General features: G+C 42.6%; 1 protein-coding gene and 1 gene segment (V, D, J or C); both read left to right on the forward strand.

Moving 5' to 3' along the window:
- Window positions 1-11,324, forward strand: part of LOC139235431 (Ig heavy chain Mem5-like) — a 124,819-nt gene extending 113,495 nt beyond the window's left edge. Inside the window, exons 3-6 of the mRNA XM_070866551.1 lie at window positions 673-688; window positions 3,583-3,896; window positions 4,384-4,429; window positions 11,122-11,324. Of these exons, the coding sequence (XP_070722652.1) occupies window positions 673-688; window positions 3,583-3,896; window positions 4,384-4,429; window positions 11,122-11,324 (579 nt within the window). The remainder of the gene's footprint in view (window positions 1-672; window positions 689-3,582; window positions 3,897-4,383; window positions 4,430-11,121) is intronic.
- Window positions 11,325-11,861: 537 nt separating this feature from the next.
- Window positions 11,862-18,666, forward strand: LOC139235432 (Ig heavy chain C region, membrane-bound form-like). The segment is given in 5 exon segments: window positions 11,862-12,195; window positions 14,156-14,464; window positions 15,364-15,693; window positions 18,390-18,517; window positions 18,658-18,666. Coding segments are annotated over 5 exon segments (1,110 nt in total).
- The last annotated feature ends 2,306 nt before the right edge of the window (window positions 18,667-20,972 follow it).

Below are 20,972 nucleotides of genomic sequence, written 5' to 3' on the forward strand. Positions count from 1 at the left end.
TTTCAAGATCTAACCTGTCCAATCCCGTCAGAATTTCATATGCTTCTCTGAGATCCCCTCTCATTCTTCTAAATTTCAGCGAATATAAGGCTAGTCAATCCAATATTTCTGCATATGTCAGTCCTGCCATCCCGCGATTCAGTCTGGTGAACTTTGGCTGCACTCCCTCAAGGTATATATCAGAGCTTTCTGGGTGATGCTGAGGTGATCACTAGACGATAAAGCGCAGAGACTGGCGTTTGGTTGCTCATTATCCTCGGTGTGATTTAATCCCGTTTCACACTGAATACTGCGGACAGAAATGGTCACCTTGGTAACAGAATGGCCAGAGTGACATCATTCTAAACAAGAGCACGCAAGAGAATGTGTTAACAATAAATGTTAAAGCTATTAAACGACCTGCAATTGCATTTTGAATGAAGTAAAACGCTGAAAAATATTGGCTGAAGCTAATCATTTGTCTTTGTGGAGTGCACTTGCAGACATTATGAATGTGTGCAAGTGTTTCGTACACACACACACACATACACTCACACACACACACACACACAGACACACGCACACACACACACACACACACATAAACACACACACACACACATAAACACACAAACGCACAGACACACAAACACACATAAACATATACCAAACACTTTTGTGTTCTCTTTTCAGTTGTTCATTTCACAAGGTGAGAACATATTTTCCGGTGGATATTAGGACACTGTGGCCGCCCATCCGGCGGTGCTCTGAGATCACGGTTCCAGGCTCTGTCCTACATAATCAGTGGGTCACGTCAAATACTGGATGAAAAACAATCCTTAACGTTAAAGAACTTGGAGAAATAGGCACAGGACAACACAAGTGTGAATTAGTAACCTCAAACCCACAGATTTTGCTAGTAGTTCAAAGTGCAGTGAATTGCTCACCTTCCGTCCTGTCCCTCAATCCCAGTCCATTACTGGAAGATTGTTACAAGATTCACTCATCCTTTCAACACATTTATTACCGTCATAATAACAGATCAATTAGAGATTGCACACACGTGCTGATAGCTGTTAACAAATCTAAGCATATACTTCCAAACAAAAAAGTATTGCATCCTCACACCCACACATATATACATCTTTATTTATATTAATATCTGTCAATCCCTCTTTATATCTCCTGCCTATGTAACAGACGCATGTGCAAGTGCTGAAATAACTGAGGCAGGGTCGATAGTATAAGAAATACAGACAGGGTCCAGCGCACTAATAGTTTAGACAAGATCTAATGTAATATGAAGAGAGACAGGCATTTATTATAATATATTTCAGCCATGGTCTATGGCAGGAATAACTGATGCAGTGCCTCGTGTAATATAAACAGAGACATGGTCGAGTTTAATATAAACTGAGACGGAGGTAGGGATGGGTGCACGGAGTGAGCGATTGATGGAGGGAGCGATGGAGGAATGGAGGAGTGGAGCAAGGAAGGTGTAGTGTATTGGACGGGTGGAGTGCGGACGGAGGGAGGGAGAGGTGTGTCCAAGGAGGGAGCGATTGATGGAGGCAGGTATGGAGGGCGAGAGGGATAGAGAAATGGAGTGATGAAGGAATGGAGAGAAGGAGAGGCGAGTGGTCAGAGGGAATGATGAATTATCTCCCAATTTACCCGATCAAAACTTTTCCTGATTTTGAACACCTCTATTAAATGGCCCATAACTTGCTCGGCTCTGAGGAGAACAGTCCCAGCTTCCAGCTGCTCTGATGGTGCAGCTCACACAATACAAATCTCTTAAGTCTGTGAGTCGTTCTGCCTGGGGCACTTCCAGATGTTCCCTGTGGAATCACTGACACTTTTATATGAACCCAGTGAAAATCACAGTGTGGTAATGATATCTCAGGCAAGATGAGAGAACTCGCTCCTGATGATAAATGGAGCGTTGTAAGACTGGGCTCAGACCCTGAACTTCAGACATGATGAGCTGAATGGCAGCATTTTAAAATACAAGCTGTGATATGTTCAAGATTCGGCTCAGTGGGATCACTCTCGCCTCTGATGCAGAAGGTCACAGATACTAAACCCCGCTCGAGAGAGCTGAGCCGATAATCGAAACCGGCACGCCTGGTGCCAGTACTGTGGAAGTGATGGATGAATAAGGTGGATGAATTAACTGTGCAAATAGATGTTAACGGATATGATATGATTGTGATTACGGAGACGTGGCTCCAGGATGATCAGGGCTGGGAACTCAACATCCATGGGTATTCAACATTCAGGAAGGAAAGAGTAAAAGGAAAAGGAGCTGGGGTAGCATTGCTGGTTAAAGAGGAGATTAATGCAATAGTTAGGAAGCACATCAGCTTGGATGATGTGGAATACATATGGGTAGAGCAACAGAACATCAAAGGGCAAAAAACGTTAGTGCGAGTTGTGTACAGACCTCCAAACAGTAGCAGTGATGTTGGGGAACGCATCAAACAGGAAATTATAGGTTATCACTAGAATGATTTTCCGTAAATTCCATGCTCACCACATTAAAAATAGGATCGGAAAATAATGAATTGATCAACACGGTATCTAATGAAAACTATTTCCAAATAAAGACCATTCTGGACCATTCAGTCCCTTTATTCAGTACAGGATACACCGTGTTCCTGTTACCCGTGTCTGTTACATAGTCGGTCGCTATTAAAGTTAGCTGCAAGGATTTGGATATCGAGGTTTGCTGATCACATTATCGGTTCTGATTCACAAGTTTCTCTCATAAAACGCAGGTCTGAAGCGGGACGGACCCACTTTCTTATGTGTCTCCGTCAACAACTCACTCCTGAATCATCAGTCAAGCGGACTTATTTTACAGCTAAATTTACAAACGGCTGTCGTCGGGTCACAGACTCAGGGGCAGTTATTGAAATGCAATGAGAGACAATTGTGTAATGTGAGGAGGATGATCTCATCTCCAGACCAAAAGTGTGTAGCTTTAGCCAAGTACACCGTAAATAGAATCACATTACCCATCTCCCGCACTCGGTTACATAGGTGATAACAATTCAGATTATAGGGGATACTTTATTGGTACAGATGCATGGATAGATAGCGGGAGATGGAGAAACAGAAACTGGCAGTATCTTTAGACCCTGATAATGTAATTCATTCTCAGAGATTCACATCCTCTGTGAAGGAGTGAGGAAATAAAGGGATTTAATTTACAGTCCAGATGTGAGTCCATTCTGTTGGTGATGTGGAAGGTGTGATGTGAATCCAGAAACCGCCACTATCAGTGAATCAATGGGCGGCGCCTGCAACCTCGCCCCCATCTCCCGGGTATTTAACTGCCGGTCACTGGGACCGCAATACAACAGTCTGGGAGTGGGTTTGTTCAGTGAGTTCTTGCCGGAACCATTCACCACACATTGCCAGGAGGATGAGGTCGGCGATTTCTCTCAGTCTGTTACTGGCTTTCTTTTCCCGTGAGTAGTTTTTATTGTCCAATCTCTCACTGTTACTGTCTCAGTGTTAGTCTCTCTCTGGAATGTTACAGAGTCAGGAATCATTTCACCAGGATTGAATCTTCGGGTATTTTGATTATTTTTACAGGTGTCCAGTCGGATGTGGTGTTGACTCAGCCCGAGGCAGAGATCAGGATTCCCGGAAGCTCCCTGAGACTGACCTGTAAAACCAGCGGCTTCGATCTTGGTGGCAGCTACATGTACTGGATCCGCCAGAATCCCGGACAGGGGCTGGAGTGGCTGGTTCAGTATTACAGTCCATCGAACAAGTATTACGCCGCAGGGATTGCGAGCCGATTTACTGCATCCAAAGACACTTCAAACAACATCTTTGCGCTGGACATGAAGAATCTGAAGAGCGAAGACACCGCCATCTATTACTGTGCAAGGTACCACAGCGAGAGGAACCAGGGCTGGACCTGTACAAGAACAGATCGAGGGGGAATTCAACAACTGACATCATAACCTGATGGTCATTAATTGTGTCAAATGCAATGTTACCGGCAATGTACAGAACAAGACCATAAACCGCTTCTTACAAAACTAACACACTGAGAATTCAATGGTGAAAATATAACACACTAACCCATGTACTGAGGGGAGGTTTTGATTATGCTCCTGTTTAATGTTAACCGTGTCAGCAATTGCAGAGCTGGAGGTGATGCTCGATTCACTGTGCCTGGTACATGCAGGGAGCTGGTTAGAACTGTGTTCACTTTCAATTGTGCTATGTAAACTGTTGGCTAAATTCTAAATTTGATCAGAAGCGAATGTGTATTGGAAGTGAATGTCTATTTGACGTGAATGTTGAGAGTCAGTACTGAGCAGAGAGTGAGTGCAGTATGTGTGCGGGTTCCTGTCACTGTGGGACTGCGGGAGTGGGTACATTGCCAAGGACTACTGGGGACAAGGGACCATGGTGACGGTGACTGCAGGTAAGGAACATTCACTCATTCAGTAACTCTTGTATTTGTGTCTTTATTTTATATTTCTGTTTATTTTAATAATTATTTCGTTCACTGAAACTTAGGTTCAGTGGATTTTGTTTTGAGATTTTTTGCAATGTTCAATGTGATTCTGCTGCAAAGTGATTATAGAATTCAACTGTTTCTCCACAGAAAATGTTGTTGATGTGATTTGGTGTTTATTTGCTGACGAGACATGTGCCTGGGTTACTCTAAATACATTATGGTTTTTACACTGTTTGATGTTTCTGCAATGTTTAATTTTGGTGACCATTAATTGCTGCAGTTTTTCTGATCGAATGCAAACATTGTGTTTAAATGTGTTTAAAAGAACATTGTAGGCACAAAACAGAAAGCTTAGCGACCAGTAAATATTCTTAAGGAATTTTAAGTTTTTTAATGAAAATTGGATTGTCATCTACTGACCGAATGTTCCCGAAATCTCAGATTCAATACGTGAGCTGTTACTGTAATTAAGTACTGAACAATTAACATATTTCACGCTGGGACAAATTAAATTAATATTATTAACATTATTATAATGTAGCAATATCATCACGTTTTATTAAATATGCTATAATATCAACATTAATGTATTTAACATGATCTGTCTAATCACAATTCTGCTCTCATTATTTTATATTTCTGTTGAATTCAATCTTTAGTTATTTCAGTGTTAGGCGGGTTCAGTGATTTTGTAATGAGATTTTTTGCAATGATACATTTGATTCTGTTGAAAGGGTTGATGAAATGAAGGATCTGCTCCATGAAAGGTTCTGTCGAGGGATTCCGCCCCTCAGTGATGTGATTTAGTGTTGATCTGCTGAGGAGAGATGTGCCTGTGTTACTCAGAATACCTAGAATTTGTGAATCTAGGCGTTTCTACAATGTTCAATATCGGTGTCAGCGGGCAGCAGCAGGTTTGTGCTCGAATGCAAACACGATATGTGTTTGAAACTGTTTGAAAACAGTTTATAGGCAGAGAACAGGACGGGTTTAGAAATCAGAAATCATTGAAAGGTATTTTAACATAACAATTGTACAAGTGATAATTATATATTCAACTATTAATTTATGTTTACGATGCTGATATTTTATTGTGCGAAATGTAACTAATTGCCATCTGAATAATTAATGTGTTCAGTATGTAGTTGAATTAAATTAATATTAACAACCGATTATAATGCGATAATATCTCCCAGTGTTATTAAAATATGCTATAAGTCCAATGTTAATTTATTTAATATTATTCGCCTTCCAAAATCCTGCTCTACACTGGGCTCCATTAAAGGAAGCAGAAACTTTTAGAGGCTGGATACAGTTATTAATTATGCCTGCAATTATTTCATTAACAACATACTCATTCCACCGCTGTGTTCAGTTTGAGTCGGGAGTTCAATTACTTGCTACCTCCTGTATACACAGATGAATGACTGAGTGCAATTAATTATAACTTAAAGCCGTGTTGCAAATTGCATTTTGTCAATTTAATATATCTGCCGGGGTATGACATTCTCACTGTGCAGCCGAAAATTGTTATTGAATCAATATTGTGTGTTGTTTGATAGAATTATTACTAAATTAATCTTGAACACTTTGCAAGACCAAAAGCTGAGAGACAGGCGTCGCTGGCAGTCAAAGAATTTTTCATGTAATTATATTTAAGTTCAAGGCAGGTTCCGACTGCGTATGGCTGGAGACAGGCAAATAATCCATTGAAATACAAGCAGATTAATTTACTTACAAAAGGTTTTCCTTATTTTGAATTTAAAACAAAATCTATTCTCCCAAAACGCTGATGTATGCGGAATAGAACGGTAGACAAAGCACAGATAATATCTGAGAGTTATGTTTAATTCTTATGAATGTTAAATTGATGAACAAAGTCTCACCTCATTCAGTTTCAGTGTCGCATATGGTCTGAATGATGTGTTATCCTCCAGTTTTACACTGACCATTCTGGAAACTATTTTCAAGAAGTAGCAGAATATATTTAATCATTAATTTGCGGGCATTATGTGAATAACGGGAGTGAACTATAAAAGATTGTCTGTGTTATTAAACAGCGGAGGCTCTGCTATTGACTTTAAGCTGCACGGGTGGGTTTTAATTAATAAAACCATTTTGGGGGTTTAAGATTGAGGAGAATATTTCAGCTTGAGATTCCAGTATTAGTAAACAAGCGGTTTACAACCATCGGAGTTGTGACCTCGGCTGGACAGAGAACTATTCAAAATAGTCCACCCCTAAATCCATCATGTGAAATGTTCTCTGCGAATAGACGCAGTTTTTGCTATATCAGAAACATGCAGAGTTTAAAAAGATGTCGGTCGAGAGCGGGACAGTGGTAGAACTGCGTGATTATTGTCAATTATTCAAATTTGATTCGATTTAAGTAAATATAAGGTATTTTTCTGAGAATTTATGTATTAATATGCTGCTTAATCTTTTAATATTCATGAATTGTTATTGTAAGTTAAGTTAATCTTAATATATCACAAGTTACCAGGCAGAAAAAGGTTTTAATATTATTATTAATTAATTGCATTAGTAAGGCTGAAATTCAACAACGTTAATTTAATTTCAAAAGTTCCAGGTACGTGTGCTTCTGAGCAGGAAGAGCCAGATAGTCACTCAGATTATTTTCAATAATCAGCTAACATGAACATTAACTTAGACAGTAACATCAGTGCTAATTCATTAAACATAAACGATCCATTACAATTGTGTTGCATACTGGTCACTATTACAATTATTGCAAAATCTCAATGGTTGCAGATAATGTTTAATTAATTCATAAGTTAATTTACAAAACAATGCATGTATAACCCGGCTGTGCTGAGTTTGATAAGGTGTCGCTGCAGATTTTAGTGAATTAACTTCTTGTTTTGCCTCGATGATTTTACAGGTTATATTTACTGATGAAAATATATAAAATCAGTGGGTGATCAGGTTTCAATGTAGATGTCCCCTGGATTGTGACATTCTGAATATGTCACCGAGTCCAGTGTGACGGGCAGCAAATTCCCGTGGAATGCGAATTATTTCCAGATACTTACTTTCAGGGAAGTTAATTTTTACACGGTTTACAAGATAGTTGACAGAGATGGAAAAATGGCTGGATGTTGAAGAGTCTCTCAAATTAATATCAGTTTAATTTCAAAGAATCTGCAGAGTTGCGGTGGTTGGAAATTGGCAAGAAATAAATTAGAAATCAAACAACTTCATTGAAATTAATAGATTGAACTGGTCCCTCTGCCTGGAGCACAGTTTCGTCTGTTCTGTTTATGTGCGCCTGCTCACTGTGTGAGAATCAGGAGTCCTCCTGACGGGTTGTAAAACTTCTGGATTGTGATCCTGTATTGCGGGGAGTGTCATTTAACTCAGTTATTTAAGAAACTGGCATAGGTGAGAAACGTGAAAGATTGACTTTGAGGTTGTAGAGTCTCCGCAGAAATGAGATCGTTAATCCAGATTATGATAGTCAGAAGAAGCAGTTCCGAAACACCATGGGGAGACAGTAGAAGGAGCTTTAATCAGTTTCTAACCCGGTAGTACCTGCCCTGGGAGTGTTTGATGGGACAGGGCAGAAGGAGCTTTACTCTGTATCTAGCCCATGCTATACGTGCCCTGGGAGTGTTTGATGGGACAGTGTAGAGGGAGTGTTACTCTGTATTTAGCCCATGCTCTATGTGCCCTAGGAGTGTTGATGGGACAGTGTAGATGGAGCTTTACTCTGTATCTTGACCCATGTTGTACCTGCCCTGAGAATGTTTAATGGGACACTGTAGAGGGAGCTTTACTCTGTACCTGTCTTGGGAGTGTTTGATGGGACAGTGAAGAGGGAGCTTTATTCTGCAACTAACCCGTGCTTTACCTTAAATGGCAGTGCTTGATGGGACATTGCAGAGATAGCTTAATCAGTATTTCAACTTTTATTTACAAGGACGTGGAGCTTAATTGGTTCCTTCAATATAGATTGATCTTCTATTTAATCAGAGCTCTAGATGAGCTGGTGCGCTTTAATGGATCAGTGTATCGGAAGCTTTTATTTGTACTTGTGATAATTGTGCTTAATCTAATCGGTCAATTTGATAACGCATTTTAAGATAAGACATTTCGTAGCACATCTCTGCAGTACTTCAGCTGGGAATGTTTGACGGGATAGCACAGATAACGTATTACACTGTGTGCAACCCTTGCTATACCTGTCCTGACCCACACGGCAGCATAGCGGGAGCTTTGCTCTCTTATCCGTACTATATCTGACCTGAGAGTGCTTGGTCAGGCAGTGTTCAAGGCACCGTTATCTGCGTCTAACAGATAGCAGATAAACTGCTCGTGCCAGATATATACAATAAATCGTCCCATTGCCCAGATTAAACAACGCACATTCATTGATGTTTATATTCTTTCTGAAAAAAATGCCCAATTTTTAATGAGTTATTAATGTTTGAACATTTTGAGCATCAGATTACTATTGAACACGATTGGCCTGATCCTCAGCTCACTTTCAGAACAAACCGTTTCAGGAAGTGAATAACGCTCCAGAAAGCAGTGCCTGTTCTGATCTGTTGGGAGGCTGTAAGATATTTTCACAATTTAAATGGAGAATATCGGGACTGCCGCTTCAAATGACCGTCATGAGGACCTCATGTTTAGAAACATTATGTTGTTCAATTCTTCCTGAGAAGGTTAAAGGCAGGGACAAACTATGACGAGATGCAGCTATTGGCCTGGGTCACAAGACAAGGCACACAGTCACTGATCTGCAATTCTGTGAAACATTTAAAGAGATAGAGACAACCTGCAATACGTCATCATTCACAATGAACTTTAAGCCTTTATAACAGCATGCGAATGACTAATTTGCGTCAGATTTATAAGATCCTTTTCTGAAATATCCTCTTTCATTCTAATGAACAATAAAAGTAGATCTGGTAGAGGTGTCCAAAATATGAAGCGTTTCCTTCCATTAAATCTAGAAGAACTATTCCCACTGACTCGTATAGAATGATAGCATCTCACAACACTGAAAGACCATTCAGGCATCGTGCCTGTGCCGGCTCTGAAAGAGCTGTCCAATTTAGTCCAACTCCCCAGGGTTTTCCTTGTAAACGTGCAAATGAATCCTGACGTAAAGGATGAACTGCTGGAGCATTCCTGAAATTACCAACCCTCTGTGTGAAAAAATTTCCCCAATTTCCCCTTTCGATCTTCTACCAATTATTTTAAATCTGTGACCTTTGGTTACGCACCTTCTTTCCATCGAAAGCTGTTTCTCCCTACTTGCTCTATCAAAACCTGTCATAATGTTGAATATCTCACTTAGGTCTCCTCTTAACCTCTGCTCTAAGGAGAACATCCCAGCTTCTCCAATCTCTCCACATAACTGAAGATCCCATCCCTGGCATCATCCTGGTAAAAGCCTCCCCTCTACACTCCCCAAGGGCTTGACATCCTTCCTACATTGTTGTTCCAGAATTGTGCACAATACTCCAGCTGAGGTCTAACACGTGATCTGTAAGTTTAGCATAACCGCCTTGTTTTTGTAGTCAATGTCCCATTTACAAAGTCAAGTATCCCATACGCTTTCATAATAGTCTAACCAGTTTGCCCTGCCCCCTTAAAAGATTTGTGAATATGTACATCTAGATATCTCTGTTCGTGCATCCCCTCAAAATAATACTATTTAGATTATACTGCCTCTCCATCTTCCATCCAATGTGCATCGCCTTCTCAATGATTCGCATTAAATTGCAATTGCCATGTTCCGGCCCATTTCACTGGACCATCTGTCTCCTCATGGAGTCTGCTGCTATCATGTTCACTATTGGCTACGTTGCTAAATTCGAAATTGCATTCCCTATACCCAAGTCCAGGTCATTGTTACATAACAAGAACAACAATGGGAATTGAAATGGGCCATTTAAGGAGAAACTTCCAATTAACCGGAATTTGGAATGGTATTTTATTCGGATTAATAATTGAGTGGCAGGGAGGAGGAAACTCAAGAGACATGCATTCAATAGGATGGGATAGAGTCCAGATCACAGTGCGCTGAAGGACATCGCTCTCCCTCAAATACTGAGAAAGAAAGGGAGAGATTCAACTCAATCGCGATTCATCTACAGACTGAATCTTAGAAACTAGACTATGGAAATGCTACCTGTTGAATTATGTGGCAGGCAAATTTAGAGGGTTTTTTGCTGACGTGCGAGGCAGGAATTCCGCTGTTACTTTGAAGTGCAGTCACTGTTGTTTTGTAGGGATACGCCGCAGGCAATGTGCACAGAGTAAATTTCCCCAAACTGCAATAAAGGACCAAAAATGGTGCTGATTGAGAAATAAATGATGGCCGAAAAAGCAGGAACACGTCTCTGTTCTTCGATTGTATGATCCAATGAAGGATTCTTTATTGACGAGTTATGTAAAAGTTCTTGTTGTGTAATGTGATAGAGCTCGGGGATAGAGAGGTGTGTTCCTGACAGGGGCATCGACAGGTGCTTATGACGGAACTGACAGAAGCTCAAATGCCCGTGTAGTCTTTGATGGGGAAATGGTGGAATTAGTTTATTCTGCAGTCAAATTTCGAGTTGTTTATTTCTTTTATAAGCACGGATTACAGAGTCTAACTTGTTCAATGGGCCATTCCTTCCCAGTAACACCGTCTCCCCCCACCCTCTACGCCCTGCTCTCCTCCTGTGAACAACCCAGCGCCGATGGCTCCATCACGTACGGCTGTTTGGCAATGGACTACTCCCACGACATCACCAGCCTTTCCTGGAAGAAAGATAAAGTGCCGATCACCACTGGATTGAAGACCTACCCGCCAGTGCTCAACAAGAAGGGAACCTACACCTAGAGCAGCCAGTTAACCATCACCGAGTCAGAGGTGGGGAGCAGCACAATCAACTGCGAGGTTCGACGTGGTGTGTCGGTCTGGGCCATCACAATACCAGGTTAGTGGTGTGGGATACAGGGCAAACTGTGATAAGATGAGAAATTATGTTTAACTTGCATCGGAACTTGATCAGACAACACTTAGAGTACTGTGTACAATTCTGCTCTCTGTATCATAGTTATAATGCTGTGCACAGTTCTAGTCTCCTTATCACATTTAGAATATTGTTTAAAGTTCTGGTTTCCATCTCGTACTTAGAATATTATGCATAATTCTGGTCTCCATATCACACTTAGAGTACTGTGCATGGTTCTGGTCCCCATATCGCACTTAGAATATTGTGCACAGTTCCGGGCTGCATATTACACTGAGAATTCTGTGCACAGTCCTGCTCTCTGTAACTGCCAGGTTTGTGTTAGTCTGACAGCAAAGAACCCGTTAAAATATAAGGACACTTTGCATTTCTTAATCATTTATTTTGCAAGCAATGTCAGTAATATGTCTTCTCTTGAAGATCCTGAACGGGACATCGTTCCTCCAACTGTTCTCCTCACACTGAGTTCCACTGAACAAATCACCAGCAGCAGATATGCAAGCGCCGTGTGTTCAATCATCGATTTCAGGCCAAAGTCACTGACTGTGAATTGGCTGAAGAGTGGACAACTCATGGATTCGGGCTTCGTCACCTCTCCCGTCTTTGAGGTGAACGGGAACTTCTCGACGGCCAGTCGGCTGACAGTCCCCGCCGAGGAATGGTTCACCGGCTCGGTCTACACCTGCCAGGTCACTCATCAAGGGGTCATGCAAAACCATAACTTCAGCAGATCTCAGGGTAAGAGGCACAATCCCGGGAGGTTCCAGACCTTTCTGAGCGCTGATCTCAGTCAAGACTTTTACTGGAATTAGTAAAAAGCACAGAACTATTCCTAATTTCCAATCATGCAGTTTGTGTATTCTTGTGATACAAACTTGCCTTTATACAGCGCCTTCAGCGACCACAGACTGACGCAAAGCGCTTGCCAGCCAATGAATTAAGTTGTGAAATGTGGTCACAGTTGTAATGTACAAAGTGCGGCAGTCATTTAGTGCACAGCAAGCTCCCACAAACAGCAGTGTGATAATGACCATTTTTTTTGTTTAGTAGTATTTCTTGAGGGATAAATATTTCCAGGCCACCAGGGAGAACTCCTCTGCTTTTCATTGAAATATTTCAAGGGGAACGTTTATGTCCACCTGAGAGGCCAGACGGATCCTCGGTTTAACACCTGATCTGAAAGCCGGAACCTCCGATAGTGCACCACGCCCCCAGTACTGCACTGGGAGACTCAGCTTACATTTTGTGATCAAGTATCTGGAGTGGGACTTCAACCCACGATCTTCTGGTTCATGATTCCTCATTGTTCAGGATATATTAACCTCGCCAAAGAAGATTTCTCCCTGCTCTAACGCCAGGCAGTGAGTGAAGTGTCCTTAGTCTCAGGTATATCCTGAGTTGGCTGATCATATACAGAGTGGCAGTCGGAGTCTGGAACCCTTTACCGCTAACTGTCCAGGAACCCACTGCTAGAATGGGCATTTACCCTATTCAGAGCACTGAGCCCAATTCTGGGTTGCGCAACTCAGGAAGGATATACTGGTCGTGGAGGCGGTAAAGTGCATGTTTACCTGAATTATACCGCGACTAATAATATAAAATGAGCAGGAGACGAATATAGAACGTTAAGAGATGATCCAATTGACATGTTTAAGTTGATAAATGGAATTGATCGAGTAGATACAGAAAAAATTATTTAGTTTGATGAAAGAATCGTGAAGAAGTAGCAGAACCTTAAAATTAGAGCTAGGCCGTGCAGAGGTGATGTCAGAAAGGATTTTCTCACAGGAAGACTAGTGCAAGTCGGGATTTCCCTCCCCAAAAGCTGCTGACGGTTGCTTTCAATTGAAAAGTTGAAAATTGAGATTGATAGATTTTTGTTCGTCAAAATTAGCAAGGGTTACATAACCAAGGCGTGAAGATGGTGTTGATGATCTAACTGGATGGCAGGACAGGATGGATGGGCTGAATGGCCTCCTCCTGTTCCTCTGTTGCTATTAATGCCCTGAGGTCATATTTCACCCTGACTCTCTCTCACCAAACATGATAAATGTTCAGTAATTACAGAAATTGACAAACTACCTCACATCATTACAAATGACGCCCGACCACAAAGATTCCTTGGAACTCCATTCTCCCGATATTGCACTTCTCCTCTGACGGGGGATGTGACTGGTACCTGCACATTTTCACCGCAACAAAAAACGCAGCAAGAGACCAGAAATTTAACTTTGTTTCCTGTTGACCTATAAATCCTGAAATTAATTTGACACTGGTTTTGAACCAGTATAATGCTGGTGTAGACCTCTTGAACTTCGGGCTATTCGGGCTTCAGCTTTTATAACCAGTGGAGATGCATTTGGGTGCAAGGATCTATAGACGGGTGTAAAGGAGCAAGGGATTTCAGGAAGAGCGCAATTCAATGCCTAACACAATTGCACCCCATCTATTCCCATTTTACGCCGGGTATTTGCTTCACAGCCCATTACAGGTGGCTCTGGCTGAAAATACACAGGAAATGTTACAGGTCTACCGGAATCGTTGCCAATTCATTGTCTTCCAATAACGCTGGTGTTGAGGCAACAGCAAGAGGTTGATATCTAAAAAGTGATTTATTCCCCTTAAAGAGTTAAGGCTAAATATTGGTATCCTGATTCTGAAGCTGCAGCTTTTCTTGACTATCATTCCTGTTTTGCAGTGGATGTCCCATGCAGCGATTCAAAAATCACTCTTCGCTCACCATCACTGGAACAGATATTACTGGAGGCAACGGTGACCTTAACCTGCGTCGTGTCAGACGCTCCTTATGGGCTCACTGTGACCTGGACTCGAGAAAAGGAGGCTTTGAAATCAGAAATTGCCGTCCAACCGGGAGAGGATCCCAACAGCGTGATCAGCAACTTAAAAATCTCGACACAAGACTGGCTGAGTGGGGATAAATTCTACTGCGTGGTGAGCCATCAGGATATGCCGACACCGATCAGAGAATCCATCCACAAGGAGAAGGGTGAGCGGGGAGATTGTTGCAATAAGTGACTATTTCTGCTGCATGTGCAAGGGCCAATTCATTATTTAAAGTGTTTAATGGGCTAATCTGATCATTCAGTTTGCTAATTCCACGAACTCAGCACTCTGGGACCTGATGTTGTGTATGTTAGGGGAAACTGGATAAGTCCATGAGCGAGAAAGGGTATGGTATTAGGGTTAGATTAAGTTAGCTAGGAGGAGGCTTGTGTGGAACATACACACCGGCATAGACCAGTTGGCCAAATCTCCTTGTTATGTGCAGTAAATTGTATTTAATTTTCCACACCAATCCTTCAAGATTTCAGAGTGAAAGATTGTGTTCCCTCTGCTGCGGGATGGAAAACCAGAGGGGCCCCAGAGGGGAAAATGAAAAGCTTTAAAATTCAACGCAGTTTCCATTTCTTTCACATCTAACCACCTGAAATTGGCTGAATTTTAATGAGGAAGGCGAGTTGTGGGCGGTGGTCTCACTGGTCACCCGGGAGAATGGGAGGATTGGAAGCCGAGTGAGGAGGTCTCATATCACGGGGGGTGGGTTTTATAGGGATCCTGGATCCAGGGAGTATGTGTAAGGGCAATTATCACCTGGTTGCAGAAGTCCCCGCCTCGCTGTAACTGCAGGGATTTACACAGTGTGTCCAACCGGACCAGCGACAGTTAAACACCAAATGGTGGCTAAAAAAGAGCATTCAGCCTAATTTAAATACATTACTCAAATATAATATTACAACTGGGAGTGGGCTAGTTGATGTCGGGATTACGATTTTTAACAATTTAAATACCTCCACGCCCAAAACCCGCCCGCTGTATTCGTTTAAAGTTCCTCCATTGTCTCTGGAACTGTCCAGTTCATTGGTCTTTATTGTAACTCTTCTACAGCGAAAGATCCACGGGAACCAGCCGTGTCTGTCCTCCTGCCCTCGGCAGAAGAAGTCTCCGCTCAGAGGTTGGTCAGCCTCACCTGCTTAGTGAGAGGTTTCTCCCCCCGAGAGATCTTCGTCAAATGGACCGTGAATGACAAGCCGGTGGATTCGGGCAACTACAAGAACACCGAGGTGATGGCGGAGAACGGCAGCAGATCCTTCTTCATGTACAGCCTGCTATCCATTGCAGCCGAGGAGTGGGCCAGCGGCGCTTCTTACTCCTGTGTGGTGGGACATGAAGCGATCCCCTTGAAGATCACCAACAGAACCGTCAATAAATCCAGCGGTAAACCCAGTTTCGTCAACATTTCCCTTATTCTGATGGACACCATCAATTCTTGTCAATGAGAATCTCTCGATTGCATTTTCGTTCTTAAATTAAAAACAATAAAGGGTTTTTTGTCCAATCGTGAGTTAAACACACAGCCGCTCAATTAACTATGTTTCCTATTTTTGCCAATGTGAGGGCTGTTTATCTGAAGTAGGGTGTTTGCGCGCCTCGGTCCCAATGCTTGTACAGCCAGCGCTCCCAGCTCAGATACACCATGGGTTGGAGACTGGGTGAAGTTCTCTTATTACAGAATTCCTGAAAGTAACTTCAGCAGAGAGAGAGTAAAGGCTAATTTTAATTCACTGTACCTCTCACAGCCACCAGCGAGAGGGGAATGGGAAATGTGTAATTCACGTAACCCCCACTGCCCCTCCTGCAGGGAGATGGGAAGTGAACCACTCTCTTTTAAATGCACTAAGTTGTTATCAGTACAATGTCACATTCTAACCCATGGTCTAAAGATTTTAAACTTGCCACATGAGTATTATCTTCTGAAATAACTGTTTATTCCACGTAATATTTTTAAATAGGGTTGGGGTGCAACAGTCCCTGTTAATTGTAAACTAACATGCTGAATTCTAATGGGCCATATCTAAACTGGTGATTTAATCCTCTGCTAGTTTCTCACAGTTGTGTCCCTGATGTTTCTGAGGCCCATCGGTTGAATTGTTGCATTCCTTCGGCTGACATCACATTGCGCCTCACACAGGACACATTTACACAGAGCAGGGAGAATACTTGTGAAAGTGAGTTTGTCTGTGTTCATATGTAAGTGTGTTGATGATTTTTTATAAGTGTGTGTGTTTTTGTGTAAGTGCACAATTACACACAAACACACATAGACTTACATATAAAGACATACATTAACACTCTGACACATAATATTATACATAACTAGAATATAATGAAAACCATCATTGTCAAATCCAGTTCTTGATGCTCTCTGAATATTTTAACAATAGCAATAATACACGTCAATCTAAACGCACACTTACACAACGGATACTTACACACACTTACACACACACAGACAAACACATCAATCCACACAGACACTGACATAAAGCACACCTACACACACATAAACACATACATCAATCCACACACACACTTACACAAAACACACTTTCACACACAGACATACGCACCAATCCATACACATACACTTACAAAACACCACTTATACACACATAAATGCATACATCAATCCACACACACACTTACACAAAACACACACACACTCGTAAACAAACGCATCAATCCAAACACACATTTACACTAAACACACATACACTTACATGCAAACATACTATTGCACTTAGACACATACATCAATCAAAACACACACTTTCACAAAACACACACACACAAATTTACCTGCAAACCCATTGTTACACATAAACACACACACGCTTAAACCTAAACATGAACAACACTGATACATAGCCATACACTTACAGAAAAACACACAACTGAACAGACTTACACAAGCATGAACATGCATATAAATCCAAACACAAACTAACACAAAACAAACACACACAAACTTATAGGTATACACAATGTTACACGAAAACTCACACACGCACACTTACACCTCAACAAAAACAAACACTTATAAATAACCATACACATACACTTGTAGGGAAACACACACATGAACATACATATACACAAGGATACACATACACATAAGCACACACATGAACACCCTTGCACACACACACACACACACACCCCACACACAGACACACACAAACACTTAGATATGAACATGCTTACACATAAAAGTACACACACTCACCTACACCAAATCGCACACTCGCAACTAAATATAAAAACACACACTTACATGCATTCTTAAACAAAACATAAACAAAGATATACACACACATACACAATCTTACAAATACACACACGCACAACCTCACAGATCAACACCCTCACAGGGAAACACAAACACTGACTAATCCAGAACAAGAGATAGTCATACAGTGATATAGACATTAAAGAGCACAAACAAAAACGTCAGGCTTTAGAAGAATGTAGAACTAAGATGCATTTTTATGACGGACAATGTATCCAACGCTTGGCCTGAATAAATAATTCCTGATACCATAATATCTCACAATTCACTATTCTGGTCTTACACATACACTGGATCAATGTAGTTGTTGCAAACTGACATGTTATTTATGTTCAGAGCATTGCCGTAACAAATAAAAAAACAAGGTTATAACTCACAACTGATCTCTTACCTAGCCTCCTTGGCAGCCTCCAACTAAGTAACTACGTTAACCTAGCGGAAAAATAATCGATATCCTGCTGTAAACCTTCCGCGATGTTTCATCGTCTTATTTCCGAATGATAGATCGTTGCTATGTCATCCAAAATCAATTAGCCTCTGACATGGAAGCAAAACTATCATTTTTTCCAAAACGGACGACAGGGGGATCGTAAAGGAAGAGCGGCTGTGGAGTGAGGAACAGTGAGAGATTGTTGAGAGTGATTAACTTAACACAAAATATACATTGAAAGTCCAATTAAAGAACAAACTAATACCTTAAGGGAAAAAAGAGAATATAAAATCATAGCATGATACCCGGGATTAATAAACGATCTGAATATATTTCCTCCGTACATCCCCGTAGATTCCTCAGACCACATCTGGAATGAAGACTATGAGGACGAGAGCGGCAACATCTGGACAACCGCTTCCACATTCATCATCCTGTTCTTCCTGAGCATTTCCTACAGCACTGCCGTCACTCTGGTGAAGGTTGGAAAATTCAATCCGCTCACACTTCCATCTGACTGAAGCCGTTTGACAAATCTCTGGATGTTTCATTAATAAAAACCCTGAGATAAATGCCCCAGACCACTAAACTTCCGCTTAATTCTTTTATCTCACTTTTGCAGCTCAAGTGATGATCTGAATTTCGGCCGCCGTGGATGTTCCTCATCTGTTTATCATGTCTGTGTCACTAAAAATAAAATATATCCTCTTGGTGATTCTCAGAGTAAAATGCCTTCATTTACTAGATCCGAATCAGTATCTGAGAAATATATAACTGGGATTTCCATCTTTCTGTTTGAAATGTGTGCGATAATTGTGGCTGTAATGTAACTGCATCTCAGAGTTTCACCGTGCCTTGTACATTTCATGTGTAAATAAATAACTTTTCTCATTCTTATTCACAAGTGTTCCCTTCCCTTTATGCTGAGCCCCTGTTCACTCGCTCTGATGTCTGTCACAACTGTACAGATAGCGGCAGCTCTGACATGAGAAATAGGAGAAGGAGTCGGCCCGACGGACCCTCGAGTCTGCTCCGCCATTCAATAAGATCCGGGCTCATTATCGACCTCAACTCCACTTTCCCGCCCGATAGCATATCCGTTGCTTCACCTAGAGTCCAAAAATCTAACTATTTGAGCCTTTGAATTTATTTAGAGACTCAGCATCCACAGCCGACTGGGGCAGGGAATTCCAAACATTCACAACCCTCTGAGTGAAGAAATTCCTCCTCATCTCCGTCTTAAATGGCCGATCCTTTATCCGGAGAGAGTGCTCCCTAGTTCTAGAGTGTCCAGCCGGGGAAAACAAACCTTCAGCATTTAACTTGTCATGCGCCCTCAGAATGTTATGTTTCAATCAGATCACCTCTCATTATTCTAAACTCCAGAGAGTACAGGCCCATCCGCCTGTATTCGGTTCTCAAAGTATTGCTCAGTTATATTCACTTTATGTTCACTTTTTTACACTTCCCTGTAAATTGTTTTCTGTGAAATTGTTAATTAATCTCGAATGACAAATGAAGTAACTTGGACTTTGCTGTATTCCTTTCTCCACGGCTCCTGTACACTGCTCCATTTTCCCTGTCACACTGTGTTTTATTTGCCTGACAGGTATGTTTCACCCGTTCTATCTGGGTTGTGATTGAACCCAAAGTTCCATTGGCGCCACCCAGTGTCCCATCGGAGAAAAGACATCTCTACCGCAGCCTTGTTGTATCTGGTCCCAGAAGCGGAATTGCGGCACAACGACCAGGTGCACCATGCAGTCTCCACTAATATTATGATCTGTCACAGTCACATGGCAGGTTCTGTGAAAAAACAGGTCTCTGTCCCGTCACAGATTTTCACAGTTCAGTACACGGCAGAGTAAGTCTCCCTTTCACTGTCCCATCAAACTCTCCCAGGGCAGGTACAGCACGGGTTAGAAATCTGACACAAACGCCCAAGGTAGCACAACACCGGAGAATGGCCCCCAATAGGGTGAGCCTGTGCTGGCGTAATAGGGTGAGCCTATGCTGGCCCAATAGGATGAGCCAGGCTGGCCCAATAGGGTGAGCCCATGCTGGCCCAATAGGGTGAGCCCGAGCTGTCCTAATAGGGTGAGCCCGGGCTAGCCCAATAGCGTGAGCCCATGCTGGCCCAATCGGGTGAGCCCATGCTGGCCCAATAGGGTGAGCCGGGTTGGTCCAATAGGGCGAGCCCAGGCTGGCTCAATCGGGTGAGCCCAGGCTGGCTCAATAGGATGAGCCAGGCTGGCCCAATAGGGTGAGCCCATGCTGGTCCAATAGGTTGTGCCTGTGCTAGTCCAATTGGATGAGCCCAGGCAGTCCCAATAGGGTGAGCCCATGCTGGCCCAATAGGATGAGCCAGTGTTGGCCCAATAGGGTGAGCTCAGGCTGGCCCAATAGTGTGAGCCGGGCTGGCCCAATAGGGCGAGCCCGGGCTGGCCCAATAGGGCGAGCCCGGGCTGGCCCAATAGGTTGAGCCGGGCTGGCCCAGGGTCACCATACAACAGTCAGCACAACTAGACTCCCTGTCAGGGGCCACTGACCTGGGCACAAACATGTGTTCAATCTAACTGTCAGACACGCTGAAGCCCCGCCCATCCATTATCCCTGCCGAAAGGGCCGCGCAAACACCGCCATACTCGCCCTGACCAAGATGGCGGCCACTGAGCCCGCTCCCCTGGGAAGCTCACTGACTGGGCCTGGAACCGGGCTGTGATTCGGTTCTTGGGGACGAGCCCGGGTGTGTGTAAAGCAGATGGTGCGGTGTGTTGCCTCTCGGGCCTGGGCCCGCACTCGGGCTGCGTGTCCCGCCTGGGGTTTATTAACGCAGGAATCGATTGATTCTGCACTTTTTGACAGACAGGCGACAAGCCCCGCCCCATCCGGGCACGAATCATTCCATGCATGTGGTGCAGAGAAATAAAACTCGGG

Source organism: Pristiophorus japonicus, chromosome 23 (assembly GCF_044704955.1).
Source record: "Pristiophorus japonicus isolate sPriJap1 chromosome 23, sPriJap1.hap1, whole genome shotgun sequence".
In the NCBI taxonomy this organism is placed as follows: Eukaryota; Metazoa; Chordata; class Chondrichthyes; family Pristiophoridae; genus Pristiophorus; species Pristiophorus japonicus.